General features: G+C 47.6%; 2 protein-coding genes across 28 annotated transcripts in view; one reads left to right on the top strand and one right to left on the bottom strand.

Annotated features, from left to right (window-relative positions):
* The window catches only part of LOC103350055 (uncharacterized), a 328,422-nt gene that overhangs the window by 198,779 nt on the left and 113,037 nt on the right, over positions 1–16,606 (top strand). The window lies entirely within an intron of this gene.
* Positions 1,241–14,743, bottom strand: FLG2 (filaggrin 2). Of its 8 annotated transcripts, none has more exons than XM_070077704.1 (5): positions 14,671–14,743; positions 13,168–13,327; positions 7,065–12,421; positions 6,165–6,839; positions 1,241–5,714 (listed from the first exon to the last, which is right to left on the bottom strand). In XM_070077704.1, the coding sequence occupies exons 2-5, from the start codon at positions 13,303–13,305 to the stop codon at positions 1,865–1,867; spliced, it is 10,020 nt and encodes a 3,339-aa protein (XP_069933805.1). In that variant the 5' UTR covers positions 13,306–13,327; positions 14,671–14,743; the 3' UTR covers positions 1,241–1,864. The 8 variants fall into 8 exon arrangements, with proteins under 8 accessions (XP_069933805.1, XP_069933801.1, XP_069933803.1 ...); XM_070077700.1 differs by having other exon boundaries at positions 1,241–6,839; positions 7,065–10,875; positions 10,972–12,421; XM_070077702.1 differs by having other exon boundaries at positions 1,241–6,839; positions 7,065–10,680; positions 10,972–12,421.

Here is a 16,606-nt window from a genome sequence, read left to right as displayed (position 1 = left end):
CTTTTTTTAATGTGTGAAATAAGTGTTTACTGCCATGTGTATATGGCATGAGTCAATGAAGCTTTATTTTTAATTGTATACCAAATGATATGACATCTACATGACTTTTATACTCTCTATTAACTACTACAAATAAAACATGTGATATTTATCTTTTTGGGTCTGGCTTATTTCATCTAGCATAACAGTTTCAAGTTGCATTCATTTTGTTGCAAATGTCAGAATTTCATTCTTTTTTTAATTGGTTTTTTTTTTTAAAGATTTTATTTATTTGAGAGGTAGAATTACAGACAATGAGAGGCAGAGGCAGAGGCAGAGAGAAAGGTCTTCCGTTGGTTCACTACCCAGATGGCTGCAATGGCTGGAGCTGCGCTGATCCAAAACCAGGAGCCAGGTGCTTCTTCCTGGTCTCCCACATGGGTGCAGGGGCCCAAGGACTTGGGCCATTTCCTACTGCTTTCCCAGGCCATACCAGAGAGCTGGATTGGAAAACGGGCAGCCAGGACTAGAACTGGCATCCATATGGGATGCTGACACCGCAGGCAGAGGATTAACCCACTGTTCATGGAGCCGGTCCCCAGAATTTCACTCTTTTTTATGGCTGAGTAATATTCCACATTTTCTTTATCCAGTCATCAGTTCATGAACATCTAGGTTAATCCCACATTTTAGTTATTGTGAATTAATCTTGGGAGTCAGGTAGCTCATATTCTGATTTGATTTCCTTTGGATATATTCCCAGGAGTAGGAGAGCTAGGTCATTTGGTAAAAGTATTTTTAGTTTTCTAATGAATCTCCATACTGCCTTCCATAATGGTTGTACTAGTTTGCATTCCTACCAACAGTGTATCAGTATTAGTGTATTAGGGTGTATTCTCCACATTAATATCCTTGACAGGAAAAAAAATTCTGGATGCATGAAGTCTTATTTCCAGAGCCTGAGTTGTGTTCACTGGGGGTTATGTTTGATGTTTACTCTGATAATACTGATTAACCAAAGCTTCTGGCCTTACCTCAGTGTTGTAAAGCCTTTTTTCTCTCAGTCTTTCTCCTTTGGACAGTACTTAGACTGAGGAAAAGATCAGATATGGTTGAGTTTTGGCTTCTTTGAGTTACCTTATTATTGGTATCCAAATGCTTCACTACCATCTAGATGTCTTAAGATAGAAGAAAAATATGCATCTTACTCTGTGGTAGGCAGCTATGTTTGTGCTTGTGGCGATGAAAAGAAAAGAGACTATACTGTGATGAAAAGTTTATTTTCATTTTTAATGCATTACAGTTTTATTGATCTTATATACAGGAAGTCATCACAGTAAGTCCAAAAGTAGTAGAGCAGAGTACCAGAGGTAACCAAAAAAAGATGCAAATATTTTGAATCTTTACCTAGGAAACTACCACATTCTTTGTTCAGGACACTGGATATGTTATAAAGTTACTGGAGACAGTTTGGCTCCTAAACCATATCTCTTAGCTCACTGGATAGGTTTGTTAATAATTGATAAAAATCAAATATAGAAAACTCAAATTTTGAGTCTTAGAAATTTTAGAAAGCATTCATTTTATTTCACAGTACCCATATCGTTTCATCATATAGTTCTGAATATAGTCCTAAGTACTAATTAACTATTTATTCAATATTTTCTATCCAGGGAACTCCTTGATTATGGAGCCTTATAAAAAAGACTTTGCATCAAACAAAATAATAGAGTACATTAGTATAGTTAAAAGAACAGCCATATCCCCCTACTACCAAAGGAAGGGCTCCTGTTAAATATCTTGTTTTCATATTGCATTTCTTAATTTCTCTTGGGGTTAATTCTTAACTTGGGTTAGTTTGTTTCCTGTTGGCTTTCTATTCAAACTAATAGCACCTTTGTTCTTGGACATATTCATAGAGTGGAGTATTACTATCTAAGTAAAAGGAACCTGAGTCTACTCTTTCCCTTCCATGGTAACTTCTAGCCTCATAGCTTCTTGTCTGTTTATCATCCACATCCTGACTATATTTTCTAGTGCCCCCTGAAAGACTTGATCCTGACTCTTTCCTTTGCCTCCGCCCACCCAATGTGGTTGTAACACTTGATAAATATCTATACCTATATTCTCCAGTTCCTGTGTGGTCTTGGCTATCTAGAAAGTGCTGGGAAATAGATCTTTGATTCCTGCTTCCACTGTCACTTGACTGCTCATAGCTGTCACTTGATTGCGTATGGCTATATCCTTGCTTTTCATTGGTGCTTGATCCATATTGACCCTGGGTGTCTTGTGATCGCCCATGACTTGATCCATGTTTTGCTGAACTTCTACAAGACAGCTGGTAACTGGATTCATGTACAAGCAATGTATTTAGCTCTGATTTTCCATACTCAGATCCTGGTTGTTCCTGGTTCTGTTTCCCTTGATCTTCTGAATGCTCTTTACCATCTCTGTGGGATCCCTGCCCTTCAGTTGAGCTAGAATCTGAGTGTTGATGAAATGAAATGGATTGTCTATGGACAGATTCAGAGTGGTTACTTGGCTGTCTATTAGTAGTTCCCTGCCTTCTTCCTGTGCTATAACCAGTTTGAAAATGGGTGTCGCTTGACAGTTCAGGAGTTACTACTGAATGCCCACGACAAGATTGTTGCCCTGTAGTTACGCTAGATCCGGACTGACTATGGGAATCAGGTGATTGCCCAAGAATTGCTTCTGACTTTCCATACCTTGAACCCTGACTTCCGGTTATTTCAGTTGCTTTGGATACTTTATGGTCAGAAGTAGTATATGATTGTGCATGTCTATACACTTGTGTGCTTGAGACTAAATCTGTTGTTCTCACAGCGATAGAATTGTGGTTGCTAGTTCTGCTGCCACCAGAAGGTCCATACCCAGACTGCCCATAATCATATTCTGCTTGCCCATAGCTGCCATGTCTCCAGACTTGACTTGATCCATGTCTTTGTCGTCCACTACTCTGTGAGTGAAAATGTCTTGTTCCAGAATGGCCACGGGCACTACTAGACTCTTTCCTTGTTGTATCTCGTGACTGCCAAAGAGAGCTTTGTGGCTGTTTATGGCTGGACAATAACTCTCCCTGTTGAGATCCTGCTTGGCCTTGATGGGATCCTGTGTGTCTGTGTGAGACTCCAGAATGCTCCTCACTCTCACTGGACTCAGTGTGGACTGATCCTCTTCTTCCGGTTGAGTCGGGCACAGTGTGCGAGGATTGCCCACGACTAGACTGCTCAGATCTAGAGGTATCTCTTGACTGCCGTTGCGTCGTTCTTTGTGTCCCCTGACCTGAGGATCCAGACTCTCCCTGTTGAGATCCTGCTTGGCCTTGATGGGATCCTGTGTGTCTGTGTGAGACTCCAGAATGCTCCTCACTCTCACTGGACTCAGTGTGGACTGATCCTCTTCTTCTGGTTGAGTGGGGCACAGTGTGCGAGGATTGCCCACGACTAGACTGCTCAGATCTAGAGGTATCTCTTGACTGCCGTTGTGTCGTTCTTTGTGTCCCCTGACCTGAGAATCCAGACTCTCCCTGTTGAGATCCTGCTTGGCCTTGATGGGATCCTGTGTGTCTGTGTGAGACTCCAGAATGCTCCTCATTCTCACTGGACTCAGTGTGGACTGATCCTCTTCTTCCGGTTGAGTGGGGCACAGTGTGCGAGGATTGCCCACGACTAGACTGCTCAGATCTAGAGGTATCTCTTGACTGCCGTTGTGTCGTTCTTTGTGTCCCCTGACCTGAGGATCCAGACTCTCCCTGTTGAGATCCTGCTTGGCCTTGATGGGATCCTGTGTGTCTGTGTGAGACTCCAGAATGCTCCTCACTCTCACTGGACTCAGTGTGGACTAATCCTCTTCTTCCGGTTGTGTGGGGCACAGTGTGCGAGGACTGCCCACGACTAGACTGCTCAGATCTAGAGGTATCTCTTGACTGCCGTTGTGTCGTTCTTTGTGTCCCCTGACCTGAGGATCCAGACTCTCCCTGTTGAGATCCTGCTTGGCCTTGATGGGATCCTGTGTGTCTGTGTGAGACTCCAGAATGCTCCTCACTCTCACTGGACTCAGTGTGGCCTGATCCTCTTCTTCTGGTTGAGTGGGGCACAGTGTGCGAGGATTGCCCACGACTAGACTGCTCAGATCTAGAGGTATCTCTTGACTGCCGTTGCGTCGTTCTTTGTGTCCCCTGACCTGAGGATCCAGACTCTCCCTGTTGAGATCCTGCTTGGCCTTGATGGGATCCTGTGTGTCTGTGTGAGACTCCAGAATGCTCCTCACTCTCACTGGACTCAGTGTGGACTAATCCTCTTCTTCCGGTTGTGTGGGGCACAGTGTGCGAGGATTGCCCACGACTAGACTGCTCAGATCTAGAGGTATCTCTTGACTGCCGTTGTGTCGTTCTTTGTGTCCCCTGACCTGAGGATCCAGACTCTCCCTGTTGAGATCCTGCTTGGCCTTGATGGGATCCTGTGTGTCTGTGTGAGACTCCAGAATGCTCCTCACTCTCACTGGACTCAGTGTGGACTGATCCTCTTCTTCCGGTTGAGTGGGGCACAGTGTGCGAGGATTGCCCACGACTAGACTGCTCAGATCTAGAGGTATCTCTTGACTGCCGTTGCGTCGTTCTTTGTGTCCCCTGACCTGAGGATCCAGACTCTCCCTGTTGAGATCCTGCTTGGCCTTGATGGGATCCTGTGTGTCTGTGTGAGACTCCAGAATGCTCCTCACTCTCACTGGACTCAGTGTGGACTGATCCTCTTCTTCTGGTTGAGTGGGGCACAGTGTGCGAGGATTGCCCACGACTAGACTGCTCAGATCTAGAGGTATCTCTTGACTGCCATTGCGTCGTTCTTTGTGTCCCCTGACCTGGGGATCCAGACTCTCCCTGTTGAGATCCTGCTTGGCCTTGATGGGATCCTGTGTGTCTGTGTGAGACTCCAGAATGCTCCTCATTCTCACTGGACTCAGTGTGGACTGATCCTCTTCTTCTGGTTGAGTGGGGCACAGTGTGCGAGGATTGCCCACGACTAGACTGCTCAGATCTAGAGGTATCTCTTGACTGCCGTTGTGTCGTTCTTTGTGTCCCCTGACCTGAGGATCCAGACTCTCCCTGTTGAGATCCTGCTTGGCCTTGATGGGATCCTGTGTGTCTGTGTGAGACTCCAGAATGCTCCTCATTCTCACTGGACTCAGTGTGGACTGATCCTCTTCTTCCGGTTGAGTGGGGCACAGTGTGCGAGGATTGCCCACGACTAGACTGCTCAGATCTAGAGGTATCTCTTGACTGCCGTTGTGTCGTTCTTTGTGTCCCCTGACCTGAGGATCCAGACTCTCCCTGTTGAGATCCTGCTTGGCCTTGATGGGATCCTGTGTGTCTGTGTGAGACTCCAGAATGCTCCTCCCTCTCACTGGACTCAGTGTGGACTGATCCTCTTCTTCCGGTTGAGTGGGGCACAGTGTGCGAGGACTGCCCACGACTAGACTGCTCAGATCTAGAGGTATCTCTTGACTGCCGTTGTGTCGTTCTTTGTGTCCCCTGACCTGAGGATCCAGACTCTCCCTGTTGAGATCCTGCTTGGCCTTGATGGGATCCTGTGTGTCTGTGTGAGACTCCAGAATGCTCCTCACTCTCACTGGACTCAGTGTGGCCTGATCCTCTTCTTCTGGTTGAGTGGGGCACAGTGTGCGAGGATTGCCCACGACTAGACTGCTCAGATCTAGAGGTATCTCTTGACTGCCGTTGTGTCGTTCTTTGTGTCCCCTGACCTGAGGATCCAGACTCTCCCTGTTGAGATCCTGCTTGGCCTTGATGGGATCCTGTGTGTCTGTGTGAGACTCCAGAATGCTCCTCCCTCTCACTGGACTCAGTGTGGACTAATCCTCTTCTTCCGGTTGTGTGGGGCACAGTGTGCGAGGATTGCCCACGACTAGACTGCTCAGATCTAGAGGTATCTCTTGACTGCCGTTGTGTCGTTCTTTGTGTCCCCTGACCTGAGGATCCAGACTCTCCCTGTTGAGATCCTGCTTGGCCTTGATGGGATCCTGTGTGTCTGTGTGAGACTCCAGAATGCTCCTCACTCTCACTGGACTCAGTGTGGACTGATCCTCTTCTTCCGGTTGTGTGGGGCACAGTGTGCGAGGACTGCCCACGACTAGACTGCTCAGATCTAGAGGTATCTCTTGACTGCCGTTGCGTCGTTCTTTGTGTCCCCTGACCTGAGGATCCAGACTCTCCCTGTTGAGATCCTGCTTGGCCTTGATGGGATCCTGTGTGTCTGTGTGAGACTCCAGAATGCTCCTCACTCTCACTGGACTCAGTGTGGACTGATCCTCTTCTTCTGGTTGAGTGGGGCACAGTGTGCGAGGATTGCCCACGACTAGACTGCTCAGATCTAGAGGTATCTCTTGACTGCCATTGCGTCGTTCTTTGTGTCCCCTGACCTGGGGATCCAGACTCTCCCTGTTGAGATCCTGCTTGGCCTTGATGGGATCCTGTGTGTCTGTGTGAGACTCCAGAATGCTCCTCACTCTCACTGGACTCAGTGTGGACTGATCCTCTTCTTCTGGTTGAGTGCGGCACAGTGTGCGAGGATTGCCCACGACTAGACTGCTCAGATCTAGAGGTATCTCTTGACTGCCATTGCGTCGTTCTTTGTGTCCCCTGACCTGGGGATCCAGACTCTCCCTGTTGAGATCCTGCTTGGCCTTGATGGGATCCTGTGTGTCTGTGTGAGACTCCAGAATGCTCCTCACTCTCACTGGACTCAGTGTGGACTAATCCTCTTCTTCCGGTTGTGTGGGGCACAGTGTGCGAGGATTGCCCACGACTAGACTGCTCAGATCTAGAGGTATCTCTTGACTTCCGTTGCGTCGTTCTTTGTGTCCCCTGACCTGAGGATCCAGGCTCTCCCTGTTGAGATCCTGCTTGGCCTTGATGGGATCCTGTGTGTCTGTGTGAGACTCCAGAATGCTCCTCACTCTCACTGGACTCAGTGTGGACTAATCCTCTTCTTCCGGTTGTGTGGGGCACAGTGTGCGAGGATTGCCCATGACTAGACTGCTCAGATCTAGAGGTATCTCTTGACTGCCGTTGCGTCGTTCTTTGTGTCCCCTGACCTGAGGATCCAGACTCTCCCTGTTGAGATCCTGCTTGGCCTTGATGGGATCCTGTGTGTCTGTGTGAGACTCCAGAATGCTCCTCATTCTCACTGGACTCAGTGTGGACTGATCCTCTTCTTCTGGTTGAGTGGGGCACAGTGTGCGAGGACTGCCCACGACTAGACTGCTCAGATCTAGAGGTATCTCTTGACTGCCGTTGCGTCGTTCTTTGTGTCCCCTGACCTGAGGATCCAGACTCTCCCTGTTGAGATCCTGCTTGGCCTTGATGGGATCCTGTGTGTCTGTGTGAGACTCCAGAATGCTCCTCCCTCTCACTGGACTCAGTGTGGACTGATCCTCTTCTTCTGGTTGAGTGGGGCACAGTGTGCGAGGACTGCCCACGACTAGACTGCTCAGATCTAGAGGTATCTCTTGACTGCTGTTGTGTCGTTCTTTGTGTCCCCTGACCTGAGGATCCAGACCCGTGCTGTCCAATGCCAGAGGACTGACCTGAGTCAGACCCATGCTGGCCAAAGCCAGAGGACTGACCTGACCCATACCCGTGCTGGCCGAAGCCAGAGGACTGACCTGACTCAGACCCGTGCTGTCCAAAGCCAGAGGACTGACCTAGGCCAGACCCATGCTGTCCAAAGCCAGAGGACTGACCTGACCCAGACCCGTGCTGTCCAAAGCCTGAAGACTGACCTGAGCCAGACCCATGCTGGCCGAAGCCATAGGACTGACCTGACTCAGACTCGTGCTGACCAAAGTCAGAGGACTGACGTGATCCAGACTCATGCTGTCCAAAGCCATAGGACTGCTCTGACCCAGACTCGTGCTGACCGGAGCCAGAGGACTGACCATATCCAGATTCGTGCTGACCAAAGCCAGAGGACTGACCATATCCAGACTCGTGCTGGCCAAAGCCAGAGGACTGCTCTGAGCCAGACTCATGCTGACCGAAGCCAGAGGACTGACCATATCCAGACTCATGCTGGCCGAAGCCAGAGGAGTGACCTGAGCCAGACCTGTGCTGTCCAAAGCCAGAGGACTGACCTGACTCAGACTCATACTGTCCAAAGCCAGAGGACTGACCTGACCCAGACCCATGCTGGGCAAAGCCAGAGGATTGCCCTGAGCCAGACCTGTGCTGTCCAAAGCCTGAGGACTGACCATATCCAGACCCGTGCTGGCCTGAGCCAGAGTACTGACCTGAACCAGACCCATGCTGTCCAAAGCCAGAGGACTGACCTGACCCAGACCCGTGCTGTCCAAAGCCAGAGGACTGACCTGACCCATACCCGTGCTGGCCAAAGCCAGAGGACTGACCTGACTCAGACTCGTGCTGGCTGAAGCCAGAGGACTGACCTGACCCAGACCTATGCTGGCCAAAGCCAGAGGACTGCCCTGAGCCAGACCCGTGCTGTCCAAAGCCTGAGGACTGCCCTGACCCAGTCCCATGCTGGCCTGAGCCAGAGTACTGACCTGACCCAGACCCATGCTGGCCGAAGCCATAGGACTGACCTGACTCAGACTCGTGCTGTCCAAAGCCAGAGGACTGACCTGACTCAGACTCATGCTGGCCGAAGCCAGAGGACTGCTCTGACCCAGACTCGTGCTGACCGAAGCCAGAGGACTGACCATATCCAGACTCGTGCTGACCGAAGCCAGAGGACTGACCATATCCAGACTCATGCTGACCGAAGCCAGAGGACTGACCATATCCAGACCCATGCTGGCCGAAGCCAGAGGACTGACCTGACTCAGACTCATACTGTCCAAAGCCTGAGGACTGACCTGAGCCAGACCCATGCTGGCCAAAGCCAGAGGACTGCCCTGAGCCAGACCCGTGCTGTCCAAAGCCTGAGGACTGACCTGACCCAGACCTGTGCTGTCCAAAGCCAGAGGACTGACCTGAGCCAGATCCATGCTGTCCAAAGCCAGAGGACTGACCTGAGCCAGACCCGTGCTGGCCTGAGCCAGAGGACTGACCTGACCCAGACCCGTGCTGGCCAAAGCCTGAGGACTGACCTGACCCAGACCTGTGCTGGCCAAAGCCAGAGGACTGACCTGAGCCAGACCCATGCTGTCCAAAGCCTGAGGACTGACCTGGGCCAGACCCGTGCTGGCCTGAGCCAGAGTACTGACCTGACCCAGACCCGTGCTGGCCAAAGCCAGAGGACTGACCTGACCCAAACCCGTGCTGTCCAAAGCCTGTGGATTGACCTGAGCCAGACCCATGCTGGCCTGAGCTAGAGTACTGACCTGAGCCAGACCCATGCTGGCCAAAGCCAGAAGACTGACCTGACCGAGACCTGTGCTGTCCAAAGCCAGGGGACTGACCTGGGCCAGACCCGTGCTGGCCTGAGCCAGAGGATTGACCTGATCCAGACCCGTGCTGTCCAAAGCCAGAGGACTGACCTGAGCCAGACCCATGCTGGCCAAAGCCCGAGGACTGACCTGACCGAGACCCATGGTGGCCTGAGCCAGAGTACTGACCTGAGCCAGACCCGTGCTGGCCAAAGCCAGAAGGCTGACCTGACCCAGACCTGTGCTGTCCAAAGCCAGAGGACTGACCTGGGCCAGACCTGTGCTGGCCTGAGCCAGAGTACTGACCTGATCCAGACCCTTGCTGTCCAAAGCCAGAGGACTGACCTGGGCCAGACCCGTGCTGGCCTGAGCCAGAAGACTGACCTGAGCCAGACCCATGCTGGCCAAAGCCAGAAGACTGCCCTGACTGAGACCCATGCTGGCCAAAGCCAGAGGACTGCCCTGAGCCAGACCCGTGCTGTCCAAAGCCAGAGGACTGACCTGGGCCAGACCCGTGCTGGCCTGAGCCAGAGTACTGACCTGAGCCAGACCCGTGCTGGCCAAAGCCAGAGGACTGACCTGACCCAAACCCGTGCTGTCCAAAGCCTGAGGATTGACCTGAGCCAGACCCATGCTGGCCTGAGCTAGAGTACTGACCTGAGCCAGACCCATGCTGGCCAAAGCCAGAAGACTGCCCTGACCGAGACCCATGCTGGCCAAAGCCAGAGGACTGCCCTGAGCCAGACCCGTGCTGTCCAAAGCCAGAGGACTGACCTGGGCCAGACCCATGCTGGCCTGAGCTAGAGTACTGACCTGAGCCAGACCCATGCTGGCCAAAGCCAGAAGACTGCCCTGACCGAGACCCATACTGGCCAAAGCCAGAGGACTGCCCTGAGCCAGACCCGTGCTGTCCAAAGCCTGAGGACTGACCTGACCCAGACCCGTGCTGGCCAATGCCAGAGGACTGACCTGAGCCAGACCCGTGCAGTCCAAAACCAGAGGACTGACCTGGGCCAGACCCATGCTGGCCTGAGCTAGAGTACTGACCTGAGCCAGACCCATGCTGGCCAAAGCCAGCAGACTGACCTGACCGAGACCCATGCTGGCCAAAGCCAGAGGACTGCCCTGAGCCAGATCCTTGCTGTCCAAAGCCTGAGGACTGACCTGGGCCAGACTCGTGCTGCCCTGAGCCAGAGGACTGACCTGATCCAGACCCTTGCTGTCCAAAGCCAGAGGACTGACCTGGGCCAGACCCATGCTGGCCTGAGCCAGAGGACTGACCTGACCCAGACCCATGGTGGCCAAATCCAGAGGACTGACCTGACGCAGACCTGTGCTGTCCAAAGCCTGAGGACTGACCTGACCCAGACCCGTGCTGGCCTGAGCCAGAGGACTGACCTGGGCCAGACTCGTGCTGTCCAAAGCCAGAGGACTGACCTGGGCCAGACCCGTGCTGCCCTGAGCCAGAGGACTGACCTGATCCAGACCCGTGCTGTCCAAAGCCAGAGGACTGACCTGGGCCAGACCCATGCTGGCCTGAGCCAGAGGGCTGGCCTGAGCCAGACGACTGACCTGAGCCAGACCCATGCTGGCCGAAGCCAGAGGACTGACCTGAGCCAGACCCGTGCTGGCCGAAGCCTGAGGACTGACCTGGGCCAGAGCCATGCTGGCCAAAGCCAGAGGACTGAGCTGACCCAGACCTGTGCTGGCCAAAGCCAGAGGACTGCCCTGATCCAGACCCGTGCTCTCCAAAGCCTGAGGACTGACCTGAGCCAGACCTGTGCCTGCCACAGGCAGAGGATTGACTTGAACCTGAGCTATGTTGGCTACAGCAAGACTGACCTGAACCAGATCCATGTTGGCCTCTTCCATGTTTTTCATGGCTACAGGTCTGACCTGAACTGAACTCATGTTGACTACAATTGGAATATTCACTTGATCCAGACCCTCTTTGATGACAGTTTGAAGTATAGCCACGTGAACCAGATCCATATTGACTAGAACTGGAAGACTGACTGGCTCCAAACCCATGTTGTCTACAGCAAGAGGGCTGACTTGAGCCTCTTCTCTGTTGTGTGCCACAGTTCTGTGATTGACCACATTTTCTAGATCCACATCCTCTCTGGCTAGAAGACTGGCTACAAGAGCTAGATTCAGGATGGCAATATCCAGATGACTGCCCTCCTGAGACACATCTATGACCTTGTCCTCCACTACTTCCTGATTGACAGCATGACTGTTGCCCTCCAGATCTACTTGCATGATAAGAAGTAGAAGCATTTTGTGACCTTCCACACCCACCTGAATTGCTGGAGCCACATGCATGACTTTGCCTCTTACAGTCTCCTGAACCTCCTGAGATAGACCCAAGTTTTTCTTCTCTGCTCTTTTTTAGCTGAGAAGAGTTTGATTCATGCTCACTTGTCTCCAATCCATGTGACAGACCACCATGACCTTTCTTCCCCTGACTCTTTGACCCATATCCAGATTCATATTCCTTCCCAGATTCCCTAGAGGTGCTAACGTATGACTTGTTTCTTCTTTCTCCCATTTCCCCAGAGCTGGAACCATGTCTTTCTTCACTGCTACTCCATGAATAACCAGAGCTAGACCCATGGCGCCTTTTCTCAGATCCCTTTAGGTTCCTTGAACTGCATAAATCGTCCTGCCTTCTCAACCTCCAGGAGTTGGACCCATGTCTGTGTTTCACAGTTCCCCTCGAACCCCCAGAACTATGTCCGTGTTCCTCTCTCTCACTCCAACTTGGATGTCTGTAACCTGATTTCTGTTCTGGTGTCTCCTCCTCTTCCTCTTCTGTTTCATTTTCTTCCTCTTGGCATTGGTGACCATGCCTATGCTTCTTTGACCCTGAAGCTTTGCAGTATTGTTTACTGAGAACCTTGTTGCAAGCCATAGCCAGCTTGAATACCATGAGAAGAAACTCAGTGAAGTCCAGTCTTCGGTTGTGATCTTGATCCAGCATGTGCATGATGACATCCACTGTGTCTGGATCATCTGGGTTCTGCATGAATGATATACCAAGGGAGGACTGGTCAATCTGGCCCACATATTCAAAGAAAATATTTAAGTAGGGTTAGAGATTTATGGATGCTTGACATCAAGTAGTTTTAGTCTAGGTGAGGATTATTTTAGGTTAATAGAACCCAGCAAATTGGAAGGGGTTTAAAAAATGGAGACTCTTGGATGAAGACAATTTAAGGATCTAAGCTAGAGGTTTAAGTGCTTAGTTTATGGGAAGGAGTGAATATACTACAATTAATAACTGGTGTATCTTAGTTATATATGAGTTGTAAACATGATATGTTAACATATTCTATATTAGAATCTCTTTTCAGAACCTAATATCTGAGTTCTTCCTAAGTAGATGGAAAAATGGATGAATTTTGTTTTCAGTTTTTAATCATTTTGGCTTCTTTGCTAATTCCCCTTATACATGATGTCCCTATTTATTCTTTTCCCTCTATTTGATAGGATGATTTATTAATTCATGTCATACAACATAATTATTTTGTTTTTTTTCCAGAAAACAAAGTTTGCGTTCATGAGAGAGCCTGAGGGTCTTTAAGATGGGAATGTATAAGAAAGTGAGGAAGAAACATTCAACCTTTTAAAAATATGTGCTGTCTTAATATTTCAGATGTCCCCTACATATTTTTCTCAAAAATCACTGGGATGGTGCACTTTTTATCTAATCTTAGTCCTGTGACAGGTCCCCAGCAGCCTTTAGTCCTGGCACACAGTCCTCACCTTCAGAATTGGTCGAAATTCTTTCTCCAGAAGTTCCTTTAGCTCATTCTTGCTTAGTGTGCCACACTCTCCATCTTCCTTGGTGTATTTGTAGAAAATATCAATGACGGTGACAACACTTCTCAAGAGATCTGTCATCTTTTTGCAAGATTAAGTGAACCTGGAGAAAAAACCAAGATTGCTATTTCTTTTCTTTTACTTATCAATAGCTTTTATTTTAATATTATGTTTTTTAAACCTCTTTTTAAAATATCAACAAGCAAAGTTGAGTAAATAATGAAGTTTTTTTTTTTAAATTACTTTGCTAAAATCAAATGATGGCATATATTGGCTCAAATGGGACTTGGTGTCAGATTTCTGTATTTTTTTATCCTGGGTAAGTATAGTCTCTACATACTGTTTCTAAATTTTGGGTACTTTAGTGTCTTGAGTATTGTCCTGGGACTCCTAAAATTTCCAGAACTACCCGGAGTTCAGTGCTTTTCTTGAGTAAAAAAAAAAATGGTAGATGATCTGTCATGTACATCTACTTTCTCTGTGGGTACAAGAAGCTAAATTGGACCTTAGAACTGTCATCAAATAAAAAATGGAAGGAAAAATGAGCCAATATCTTGGTACATCAGAGGCAAGAGATAGCCCTTCTCAGAGCTCAGCAATTGTCTTAACCTCAGCAGTTGAGCACACACTGGTCTACTTTGTTAAGTTAGGGAGACAAGCTCAGCACTGTAGGCAGCAGTTTGACTAGTGGATAATTAGACCTTGGAGCTCTGGGAACCAACAACAAACAAAGAATAGGCTCTGCAACAGGGCCAGCTGCTTCTCTACTTGAGCTGGACAGCCCAGAAAAGATAGCATGCAAGAAGACTGGGAAGTGGGACCATGCTATGGCACAGTGGGTTAAACTGCTATCTGTGACACTGGCATCCCATAGGAGTACTTGTTTAAGACCTGGCTGCTCCACTTCTGATCCAGTTCCACACTAACACCCCTGTGAAAGCAGCAGAAGATGGCTGAATGCTTGGATGGCTGTTACCCATGTGGGAGCCCTGGATGGAATTCCAGGTTCCTGATTTCAGCCTTCCCCTGGCCATTGGGGCCATTTGGGAAGTGAACTAGCAGATGTAACAGCATGCTCTCTCTGTTCTAATCCCCCCCCTCCACCGCCGACTCTGACTCTCACTCTTACTCTGCCTTTCAAATAAATAAATCAATCTTAAAAAAAAAAATAAAAGACTAGGAAGAGAGTATGAAATGGCCTAGCAGGAAGGCAAACTTCTACTATAAACATAAGCTTATTCCAAAAAGATCCCAGAATAAACTGAACTAAAAAAAAAAAAAAAAAAAAAAAAAAAAAAAGAAAGAGAGAGAGAGAACAAAAAGTTAAGAAACAAAAAAAGAAAAAGGCAAAATATATATGATGTTTACTTTAGCTTTATATTCCTTGACTTCTATCATACACAGTACCAAATATCTGTAGAAGTAGCTGGATGAATTTTGTCTCACCTGGTTTGCCAAAGGAACACGTAGGATAAAGCCTGATGTAGCTTGCAGGGTGAAGATGGATGGGATAGTGGCCCTTATATAGTTTATAATACAGGTGCTGCCCTCTGTAGGATGGGCTGATTCATTTCCAATCAAACCTAACTCCACCTCTCTACATGTTTACCTTCCTCCTTCTTTACATTCTCATCTTACTGGTACCAGCCCCACCTTCCAACATGAGGACATGTTGCAGGACTCTCCTTCTTAGGGTCATACACATGTGAAACACAGATGTTCTGTTTTAGATGACTTGTGTAATTCATTTCCTTTATCTAGTACCTACAAGAAGGAGTAGAAAGTGAGGTACTTGGCAGGTGGACAATAAGTGCATATTTAATTGAAAATGAACCTGAGCCAGTAAACTCACCAAATTCATGTCATTTTTGGTGATAACTGCCATCTATTGAGAATATACTATGTATTAGTGCTGAAAACCTTTCATATATCATCTCATTTAATTTTAACAATATTTTTATGAGTTTTTTTTAAAATCTCATTTTGTAGATGACAAGACAGGTTTATAAAACATAAGAGTGTCTAAGGTTATAGCTAGTAGGTAGAGGAATCAAGATTTGAACCTATATCTACATTATTTCAGTAACACTGCTCTTAGTCATTATATTCGCTTACCCCTGTATATGTATTACATGTAGCTGTTATGTAAAAATTAGGCACCATTTTTAGAAGTGGAAGGTCCATCCAAGTACAAATAATATGAAGCATATTGTCAGGGGTGTTGTCAAACAGGAAAAGAAGAAGCATTCTCTGGCCATGTGAAGACTCTTTTCTAGGCTGTAAAAACATCTGTAAAGGTCATGTTTTCAGAAGTGCTCAGAGTGAATTTAGAGTGGACTTTCTTACAGCATTCACTATTTATTGGTAGTCTGGCATCTTTGGGCATGGATCCTTGGGAAATGTCACTTATATGAAATATATGAAATATACTTGAGGGTCACAAAAATAATCAGAAAACTACAGGTACTAGACATAAAGGGACAGCCTTTTCAGTTGATGATAGTAGCCATCATTAAGTGCTTACTGGTCTTCGAGACATGGTGATTTTATGTGTCAGTTTCTCACAATAATCCTGTAAGATGACTATTATTGTCATTCTAATAGGTAAGTAAATCAAGCATAGACAAATACAAAAAGTTGTCCAAATTTACAGTTAATCAATAAAAGACCTAAAATAGAAACTCTTACTGGCCAATGCTAAAGTCTGACAATTAACCTCATATATTGCACATATCTGGTGTCAATCAAGTCCAGTATGGGTGCTACCCTTGGGAGAGTTATCATATCTTATTAACCCAACCAGCTAGATAATGCCTAGAATTTGGTAAACACTCAGAACGAAATTTTGTTCACAAAATGGATATGCCCCTGATATATGCATTCATTGCTCCCATAGCCAAGGATTCCTAGATCAAGCAATCACACAGAAAGATATGTTCCCCTGAAATATTATGTATCAGTTATATGCATCTCTTGGAATTGTATTAGTTTTTTTAAGATGTGCTAGGAAGACTTTCAGACCTCAAACTCTATACTGAAAGTTTTAAAGCCATTCGTGCACTGTAACTCCAGCATCTAGATTAGAACTTTGAAACTCTCTCCATAGTTTGCTTACTCTCAGAACTCATTCATTCATTTTTTTTGTATTTTTTGCATTCAGGTCTTTCTTTCTCTTCTTACTTGTTTTGTGTAATTGATGAAATCATAGACTTAATAGACAGAAAGGTTTGAGTTAAAATTTCAGCTCTGCATTTTATTAACTCTGTTCCTTGGACAATTATCTAATCCTCCCAGCATCACTTTCCCAACATAGAATGGAAGTGATAACAGCTCAGTTATAGAGATAATAGTTATAATTTATTAGTACCTACCTGGCATGTAA

This window comes from Oryctolagus cuniculus, chromosome 7 (genome assembly GCF_964237555.1).
Source record: "Oryctolagus cuniculus chromosome 7, mOryCun1.1, whole genome shotgun sequence".
NCBI classification, from domain to species: Eukaryota; Metazoa; Chordata; class Mammalia; order Lagomorpha; family Leporidae; genus Oryctolagus; species Oryctolagus cuniculus.
The sequence above is the reverse complement of the archived record's forward strand: the minus strand, read 5'-3'. Positions and strand labels throughout refer to the sequence as shown.

Coding starts and splice junctions, on each gene's coding strand:
- FLG2 (XM_070077699.1), bottom strand. CDS start 13,305: ATGACAGATCTCTTGAGAAGTGTTGTCACCGTCATTGATATTTTCTAC. Junction 12,422..13,167: donor AATTTCGACCAATTCTGAAG/GTGAGGACTGTG, acceptor TCATTCATGCAG/AACCCAGATGATCCAGACAC. Junction 6,840..7,064: donor CAACGGCAGTCAAGAGATAC/CTCTAGATCTGA, acceptor GTCAAGAGATAC/CTCTAGATCTGAGCAGTCTA.